Source organism: Notothenia coriiceps, unplaced genomic scaffold (assembly GCF_000735185.1).
Source record: "Notothenia coriiceps isolate Sejong01 unplaced genomic scaffold, NC01 NC01_scaffold00004485, whole genome shotgun sequence".
In the NCBI taxonomy this organism is placed as follows: Eukaryota; Metazoa; Chordata; class Actinopteri; order Perciformes; family Nototheniidae; genus Notothenia; species Notothenia coriiceps.
In genome coordinates, this window is record NW_011337186.1 from 940,968 (window position 1) to 950,846 (window position 9,879).

Genomic DNA, 9,879 nt, shown 5'->3' on the forward strand with positions numbered 1-9,879 from the left:
AGCATCCTGACCTTCTACAGGTGCACCATAGAGAGGATCCTGACCTTCTACAGGTGCACCATAGAGAGTATCCTGACCTTCTACAGGTGCCCTACAGGTGCACCATAGAGAGTATCCTGACCTTCTACAGGTGCACCATAGAGAGTATCCTAACCTTCTTCAGGTGCACCATAGAGAGGATCCTAACCTTCTTCAGGTGCACCATTACACCGCCCTCAACCGTAAGACTCTACAGAGGCTGGTGAAAACTACACAGCACATCACCAGGACAGAGCTGCCATCCATGGACTCCCGAAGAAATCCGTCAGGATGATCAAAGACCCCCATCACCCCCGCCACAAACTGTTCAGTCTGCTGCCGTCTGGCAGGCGGTACCGCAGCATCAGGACTAAAACCACCAGACTCAGGGACAGTTTCATCCCACAGGCCATAAGACTATCAAACACCTGAGCTTGCACTATTTTTATTGTTGTTTTTTATATATTTTTTTGGTGTGTTGTAATTGCACTGTTGAGGGACCTGCAATCTAAGTTGTTTTTAGACATTAATTACACCGTAGTTGTGTATGTTATGACAATCAACCTTTGCATCTTTGAATCTCTAAGTAGATTTAGTCAAGTAATGTCATTAAGTAAAATGTTCAGGGACTTTAATTGAATATTTCAATGTTTTGCTACTTTGTTCTTCTACTCCACTAAAATTCAGAGGTAAATCGTGTACTTTTACTCCACTGAATTAATTTAATTATTTTAGTTACTTTGCAGAATTGGATTAATGATGTGAAATATGATATACACAGAAACAAGACTAAGTGAATGTTCGACCTGACATTTTTTTCCCATCCCATCATTTTGGGGTGAGTTGTTTTAAAGAGGACATAATATGTCCTAAAATACAAATATGAGCGAACATAATATTATTATGTTCGCTCATATTTGTATTTTGTGCCTCTACTGTGACTTTGACCCTTAGCCTATCACATACAATGTGTAAGGCAACATTCCATAGCAACAACTTCAGTAGTTACCAAGCTTTGGTTTCAAAGGAGAAGGATAAAGAGGCGGTGAAAGACAAGTAAGCGAGACAAAGACAGAGCAATATATAGGAAAAAGAAAACCACATAACTATGACGGAGGAAGGATCTAAGGACGAAGAGAGGGCGTTATTAGTGGCACAAATCAACTCTCTGGATGAGCAGCAGCAGAGGTAAGAAAGAGTCTACTAACAGATATTCTTCTGTTCTGGAAAATGTATCTTTTATAGTTAATTCAAAAACAGAATGATTATAAATGTAGATAATGCACTACATTGTCTTTTACATTTAGAAAATATGACTTAATATTTAAAAAAGAAGATAAATGTCTGCTTAATTTAGTTTTGAACGTTAGCATTAGCACCAGCTCGTGCCTTCTTAAGACGTTCGTACCACGAAATTATTATTACAATATTAGGAAAAACATTAAATAAGCAAAAATTCTAGCTAACTGGAACCGTGATAAAAATAACTTAAACTTTGACTAGTAGCCAAAGTTTGTAACAAAACACATTTGGACTCAGCACTGGTGGGCAAGGCAACATTCAAATACTATCAAAGAAGCAGGTCGTCATGGCAATCTATCATGTTCCACAGCTTCTTGATCTTAAGAATTTTAAACCTTTTTTAGAATTTCTTAGATTTCTTAGAAAATGAACTTAATTGAAAATGGGGCCTATTAACATACTGCTTTGCAATATACTGTATGTTTACATTTATATTTAAGAAGTACAATATAAGACAAACACAAGTTTCAGGTGTGGGCCATATTCCATGATACTTAATGAATTTGCTAATTAAAAGTGGACCGTAGTTGGCCCCCGGCCATAGTTTGGACACCCCTGTGATTAAAGGTGGGGTAGGTAATTCACTTCAGAAACACTTTTTGTTATATTCCATTGAATGCTCTTAACATCCCGATAGCAATGAATATATTAAATGCTTTGACAAAAAATACATGAAGACATTTAATCTGTGGAAGACCGTGGCGCTGTTAAAAGCACGACCAATCATTTCACCGGCCCAGCTAAAATAACTGGATGGCCTACCTGCCTGTCAGCCTTCCATGTCGTGCACAAACTTATCTCGTGCCCTCATTGGTCATGTGTGCGTTCGTGTGTGTTGGAGGAAGGGCTCTGTAAGGAAGTCTGAAGGAAGGGGCAGATTTTTTTCGGCTGCGTACTTTCAAATTCTAGCGCACTCAAGCTGGTTTCTCCATCCTTACCTACCCTACCTTTGAGAGAGCCATTACACAATTTACTGGACAGCTTTTTTTTTCAGCGTTGGCTACAGTAGCTAAATATGTCTGAACCAACAACCAAACGCAGTGTTCCCCTTTTGATTTATTTTACACATGACAGGAAAAACATTTGTTGGTTTTTAAAAAGGCATTGTTGTTGGCACTGCCTGTGTTTTCACTCTGTGACGTCAGCTGTTTACTCCTATAAAGAAGGAAATGTAGCAATACTGTATTGCAGTGTTAAAGTAAACATAAGATAGCCTATTGTAAAACACAAAAGTGGAGTAATGAGTGCTAGCACTATTTACCAGGGACATGTAAACAGCTCCAGCTATGTAGGACTGAAATTAAGTAGTTATCATCACTAGTTTTCATTAACGTGCTGATTATGTGCAAATCTTCATATTTGAGAATATAACTAAAAGTTCTAAAAAAAAATTCTTTGATTCATTTTTGTATTCTCTTAAAAAACTAATGTATTCGTGAAATTTGGTCTTATTTTGGTATTATTTAAGAGCAACTTCCTTTTCCACATTTTTTGTATAATAGTACATTTTTATTTAGAAAATATAAAATGCTGTAAAATTGTAAGGAATCAGCCTTACAGATTTACTTATATGATATCTAATTTCACAGATGTTTTGTGGGTTTTCTCCAGCTACCAGTTCCTAGATACTACTTTATTTAATTTAACTATTGACATACCTTAAGGACAAGCAGTCCCAATTTCAAACATATCTTCACCCTGCAGATATCTTGAGTGTGACGTGGTTGACAAACACAATGAGGACATGACCTGTCTATGCGACGCTCTGCGAGTGGACCAAAGTCAAAGCTGTTATCGACTGAGACGCTTTAACCTTATAAAAGAGAAGAAGGAGGACGAGCTGGAGGAGGAGCAGCAGACCCAGCAGCAGGCTGCAGGACAGCAGTCAATGGCCATGGAGCTGCAGCACAGCAAGCACATGCAGAAGCTGAAGGACCAGAGGGACAGACTGCACTCAGTGAAAAGAGTGACGGGTGAGACAATGTTTCATTTGAAAAGTGTTTGCTACACTCTATTTCAGTGGTTCCCAACCTTTTTTCCCAAGAGCCCCCCCCAAATGACTCCTGTTGGAAGTTACTCCCCCACACACAGTGGAAGTGGAAACAATTCACAAAGGGATTAAACTGTTTAAAACACATGCTCAAAGTAAACCGGATTTTGCCGATGTGTTTATGTGGATTCAAAAGTCGTAAATAATCTACAAAATGGAGGAGACCAGTCTGATCGGAGCAACTGGTCACAGTTGCTCCGATCAGACTGGTCTCCTCCATTTTGTAGATTATTTACGACTTTTGAATCCACATAAACACATCGGCAAAATCCGGTTTACTTTGAGCATGNCAGTTTGCAGAGCTGTGCTTCGTTGACGTCCAGCCATGCGTCACGCCTCTTTTAAACATCACTGTTGGCTGAAATCGTCTCCGGAGAATACTTCAGTGTACCCTCGGTTATAGCTCCTCCAGAGACACTCCTCTCTCCTCTAAATCAGTGTATCCTCGGCCACGGCTTCTCCAGACAGCCTCCTCGATAATCGATCCTCGACGAGCCTTTAGAGAAATTACTTTTCGTTCCAGACGGCGCGCCGACATCCGTTTCCGGGTTGCTGCAGGATGACCTGGGAGTCTGGGACGCGAAATTAGAGAAATGTCAAACGTCTCATTTCCGAGTACTCGCGCGCGTCTGCTTGACGCCGGGACGACCGGCTGCCCTCCCCGACAGGCGCACGGACGCGAGGGCCCGCTCATCACTGCGCGCACAAGTGCGACCGCAGTTTTAATTATTATTATTATTACAGCTCATTTCTAAAAACATGACTGATGGTGAGATACTGTAGCTATCCTTAGAAGCACTATGGCAGTTGTCATAGAAACATCAATAGGTTATAAAGATAAACACTGCTTTGGACTGGGGCCTCTAATCTGTCTTTTTCCTCTTCTTCTTGTCAGAGAAACGCAGTTCACTCCTGAGGAGCTGCTGGGGATGATGCTCAACTATTCCCGGGGTCTGGCTCAGGACTTTGCAGGTCAGTTTGCACATTGCATAAGATCATCACTGTTTTAATGTGAGGCATATTCCCTAGCTTTGTCTTCCTCCACTCACAGAACAACCGGTGAAAGACGCAGTGATCACGGTCCCGGCCTTCTTCAACCAGGCAGAGCGGCGGGCCGTGCTGCAGGCGGCGCAGATGGCCGGCCTCAAGGTTCTGCAGCTCATCAACGACAACACTGCCGTGGCCCTGAACTACGGAGTGTTCAGGAGGAAAGATATCGACAATACAGTCAAGGTGCACAGTCAGCATTACTTCCAAATTCATGGTTATTAATTAGTCTGGTTATGTTTATTATTGTCAACAAATCCCATGTGCAGACTCAAGCTAACAATGAATGTATCTAATAACCTTTAAGTGTATATCAAAGCCTGATTTGGTCTTTGAAAGAGAGACAATGACAAATAGAGCATTTTGACCGCTTTATCCTCATGTGTCTCTTACCATTTTTGTACTTCAAAATAATTGAGTGTGTCTGTCACTGTGGCGCATAACAAGCTGACTGATGAGTGACCTGTTTCTGTTTCAGAACATCATGTTTTATGATATGGGCTCAGGGAGCACCACGGCCACCATCGTCACGTACCAGACCGTGAAGACCAAGGAGGCGGGCACCCAGCCCCAGCTGCAGATCAGAGGGGTCGGGTCAGTCACAACCACACACTCCTCTATTCCATCTGCTTTGTCTTATTAATCCTTTTCAAGACTGGGGAGAACATGCACAATATTTAATAATAATGATAATAAAATAAACAAGTTATAAAGCAATCAAAAATAACGTTGATAAATAGTTTAACATATAAACATAAATAACACACAAGAATACAACTTATTAAACTCAAACTCACATTTTTAGGATTTCTTTTTTTCCATAATAGCATTATCAGTAGAAACTCTGACAGTGTAGTTCAGCCCACTGCAGGCTGCTGTAATACACTCTATTGTAGATGCATTGTAAATGTATTGTATTGACCCAAGTTGGTCTGTATATTGCTGTTGTGTTGATATTGTGATATGGGACTAAAATTGTCCCAGATTTAGAATTTCACAACATAGCATAAATGTTTTTCTGGTTTTAAAAGCTGCCTGATAGTAGAGTTCAGGCAATCCAAACATGTCCCTAACTGTTCTATTCTATGCCTTTACCCACTTAGTGATTATATCCACAATACTGGTGTTTAATTACCAACATTTTCTAAACATTTTTAGGATACCACATTCTTCGATGTATTCTAAGGCCTGCTTCTCTTTATCTGGCTGTAGGTTTGACCGCGGGTTGGGGGGCTTTGAGATGGACCTGCGACTCCGGGACCACCTGGCTAAACTGTTCAACGAGCAGAAGAAGACAAAGAAGGACGTGAGGGAGAACCACCGGGCCATGGCCAAGCTCCTCAAAGAGGCCCAGAGGCTGAAGACGGTGCTGAGTGCCAACGTGGACTTCATGGCCCAGGTGAGTGCAGGGTCCAGCACTCTTAAAGCAAACAGCTGATCTGTCTGCAGCACCTAAAATAAATAAAAAAAATCTCACACCGGAGTAAATTGCATGACATGTTGACTTTATTTGATACCAATACGTGAAGATGAAATAGTGTTTTCTTTCTTCACTCAGGTGGAAGGGTTAATGGATGACATTGACTTCAAATCTAAGGTGACCAGGACGGACTTTGAAGATCTGTGTGCGGATCTGTTCGACAGAGTGCCGGGCCCGGTGCAGGACGCCCTCAGCACCGCAGAGATGAACCTGGTCAGTATAGTGCAGTGGTTCTCAAACTTTTTCTGTCATGCCCCCCCTTTGGAGAAAAAAAAAAGTCGGGCCCCCCCCCCAACACAAATAGTCAAGCTCAGTGGCAGCGCCAGAGATTTCTTTTGGGGGTGCTGTGGGGTAGCTTGACGTTTTATAGAGGGTGCTCAAAAATTTAGGGTTTCCCATTAATGTACCGGGCGCTACAGTGGAATTTTCTACTGCATCACTCCTCACGCAAATACACAGTGTACCCGCAACTGTTACAATGAAGGCTCGATAATCAGCTCACGGCATATAGGTGTAAAAAGGGGTAAAGTGCTATTTTTATAGGTGGTGTGTGGACCTCACATAGGGGGGTCCAGGGGCAAGCTCCCCCGGGAAGATTTTTAAATTTTGAAGTTAAAAGCATCATTCTGGTGCACTTTGAGAGCAAAAAGAAGAGATCTATGGATACATCTCTCAACACCCATTTAAAACAGAACTGTAAACAGATTTACTATTTCTTTATGGATATTTTACAAATCACCCTTTCAAACTTTATTCTTTTTTTACTGTCATATAGTATTTCATACCTGTTTTTCATTTATTCTCTTATTTTTTTATAACTATAATGATCATATAAACGTGTGCCTCGGAAATAATTGTTTACATTAATGGTGACCAAAACGTTTGAGACCCACTGAGATAACACTGAGAGTCCTTTAGCTCACTGAGTCTCTCATTCTGACAGGAGAGGACTCTCCTCCACTTTGATGTTGAAAAAACTCCTTATATCCGTTAGTGTAGCTCGCTAGCACCAGAAGCTAACAACAACGATCTCCGGTACCGGCTCTCTCTCTCGCGCACACACACACAAAATGGCTCGTTCCACACACACACAGAGACGAGCTTTAATGAAACACTGAGACCCAGACGTAATAGTACTGTATCATATTATTTTCGAATCAATAATTTTTCAAAATATGATTATTATTTTTTTTATCTTTTACATTTTTTTTTTTGTAATAACCATTTTTCCTCCTGGTATCTCGCACCCCCCCTGTCATACCTCTGCGCCCCCACTTTGAGAACAACTGGTATAGTGGGTCGCAGCGGATGCATAGAATAAGAATAGGGAAATAACTAAATACCACATAAGCCTACAATAGAGTGATGCAGTAATTATGTATTTTTGTAGGCTCTGGGGCAAACGCACATTTAAGATACTTGTATGTTTTGTTCAGCAGGATATTCTGCACATATTAATACCACTTTATGATTTTTTAAGTGTTAATGCAATGGCCAGAAGTAAAAAGCTAACGTTAGGCTATCAAAATGACATCCTGGTCACATGGCTGCCTATCACCAATGCTAAGCTAAAGGTGGCTAATGATGAGCGTGCTGCAGTCAGTAGTCTCATTTAGCCATCTCTTAGCAACCGCTGTTTTATTGACACGTAGATCACACATCAAACTGTCATGAAAGAACATTACCTGCTCAACAAAAGATGTGTTTCACATCACACTGGTGTTCAACAACATACTGGCCATTTCTGGTGTCCCTAAACCAGCTGGTTCGACACGTGTCTTACGTTTATTTAACTTTCCCTTTTCCATTTGATACACATTCTGTGAATTAAATCATTGCATTCAATAAAATGCCCCCCCCATGCGAATGACTTTATTGAATACATTTTCAAAGTGTTCAAATTATTTTCTAAATATTCTACGTGAATATTTATAAAATAACTGTACAAAACACAGTGTACTTGTATTCACAGTTTTGTCCTGAATTAGGTGTGTAGTCTAGCTGTGATTTTGAGAGCTTTGGTAGCTCCACTTGACCACCAGACTGTGTGATGTCACTGCAGCAACAGTGGGCCAATGGCGCGATGCATTCAATTGAAGAGCAGTTGTAGTGATTGGCTGCAAGAAAAACTTGACAAATGGTTGTATTCTTCCTAGTTCTGTGTACAAAGGACCAAACCCAGGTATGGGCTGGGTACTGGATTGTTTGAGCTGATGGTGTCATATAAAACGCATTACTTCTCTTTCACTCTATATATAGAATTTTTTTATTCCATTTAGGGGCGATTGTGCTTATTATGCAAGTATTCCTGATTTGTATGTTTTCCTTTGCAAAGTAGGTAAAAACTAAAAATAGATAAATGTTCACCAAAAAAAGTATGTAGATGTCTAATGCCCCTTTCACACCAACGCGGTTCCCGTTCTATCTCCGTGCTAGAGCTTTTTCTGGTTCGGAACCGTTTTTTTATTTTCAGCCCCCGTTTTGTTCACACCGCCCAGAGCCCGACTGGTACTGCCGCTGCTGCGTCATGATGTCACCGTTTAATACGTTGCTGATTTTCTCCCCAACGGCGTCGGGTCGATGATCGTGTTGCTTTTAATCATACGAAGCAAGATTAAATTAAATAACGACTTCTCCAACCTTATACCTTTCTCCAGAGTGCCGTGGTTCATTGTTTATTAATGTGTTACAGCGGCATTTACCGACCGCTGCAGTGCTGCTCTTCCACGGGAGTTTATTCTCCTGTTAGCTCCGGGTGACCCCTCGATTCCACCGGGTCCGGCTGCGCCACGGTTTTGGTCCGGCCTCTATCGGTCATACCCTACTGGGGCATTTCAGAAGCGGAGCGTCTTGCCTGCCGGTTCGCAGTTTTCGTTGATTTGGGCATATTTCCTGGACAGGCTACTTTGTACAAACAAAGTTAATAATACTTGTAATATTCCAGTTATAAACGACATGAATCAAAGATGCGTTGCTGTAAAAAAATGCATTCATCATCATAATTATTCTATATATATGTAGCTGTATATGTGTGTGTATATGTGTGTGTATATGTATGTATGTATATATGTGTGTATATATATATACATACAGATGTAGCACTTCATTTCAGACTCCAGCTTACAGCTTCCTGCCTACGACCTGCCAAAGACCAGTATAGAGGAATGTTAAGCCCTCCCACTATTTTCCAAGAGGGCGTTGCCAGATTTTCAATTTCAAGTTTTAACCAGGAGATGGCGCTTCATTCACAAATACAGAAAGACAAGTTTCATGGACTTTCAGTTGTGTTTTGAAGAGCATTTGAACACATCAATATTTTAGATCAACTAAAGTATATCTAATCTTGTAATTCAATAATATATAGTCTTTATATATTAAATAATCATAATTATAATGTAAATGTTTACATTACACTTCTTTATTTGTTATGCTCATACTTTAACCTTTACAATCGTTTGCTTTAATATGCAATATATTTTTTGTATATTTTTGTGTTTGCTTCCTCCTACTCCCTTTCGGACCCATACTGTATGATTTATTATTATTATTAATATGAAGATATTATTAAGATAAGATAAGATGTTACTTTATTGATTGAACATTTTAGTTTAGAATGTGCTGTCCCACGGTAATTCAGAAGGCTCACAGGTCACATTCCGACCATTATTTAAAACAATAGGTGCTTTCACACCGTCTACAGTTTGATTTGTATAGAGGGAGCTCTGTCAGTTTTCGAATTACCCATTTGCTTTCGGGGAGCCCTATTTTTCAGAGCACATCCTGCTACTAAATATGTCACACGCACGCTCTGTTGACTGGCGCAGCAGCGCGGATGCGATCAATTGCTATAAAAAACACTCTTCTACTAATACAGACGGTGTCACTATGCCGGCGGATGTGGCCGTTGTTGAAGCCTCTTCAGGCTCCGCATCGGCAGGCCTCTCCCTCTGTGTGGAGCTGTCAAGCTCGACACCGAACGACA

The 9,879-nt window shown here is 40.8% G+C and overlaps 1 protein-coding gene across 1 annotated transcript; it reads left to right on the plus strand.

Annotated features, from left to right (window-relative positions):
• Positions 1-1,126: 1,126 nt before the first annotated feature.
• On the plus strand, positions 1,127-8,670 carry LOC104942361 (hypoxia up-regulated protein 1-like). The gene is made up of 8 exons (XM_010767576.1): positions 1,127-1,206; positions 3,025-3,303; positions 4,266-4,342; positions 4,422-4,603; positions 4,896-5,011; positions 5,630-5,816; positions 5,976-6,110; positions 8,590-8,670. The coding sequence occupies exons 1-8, from the start codon at positions 1,127-1,129 to the stop codon at positions 8,644-8,646; spliced, it is 1,113 nt and encodes a 370-aa protein (XP_010765878.1). The 3' UTR covers positions 8,647-8,670.
• The last annotated feature ends 1,209 nt before the right edge of the window (positions 8,671-9,879 follow it).

What these genes read in the sequence shown, in the direction of transcription:
- LOC104942361 (XM_010767576.1), top strand. Translation starts at nt 1,127, where the DNA reads ATGACGGAGGAAGGATCTAAGGACGAAGAGAGGGCGTTATTAGTGGCA. An exon ending in CTGCAGATCAGAGGGGTCGG is followed by an intron (nt 5,012 to 5,629) that starts GTCAGTCACAAC and finishes ATCTGGCTGTAG; the next exon opens with GTTTGACCGCGGGTTGGGGG. An exon ending in GCACCGCAGAGATGAACCTG is followed by an intron (nt 6,111 to 8,589) that starts GTCAGTATAGTG and finishes AATGTGTTACAG; the next exon opens with CGGCATTTACCGACCGCTGC.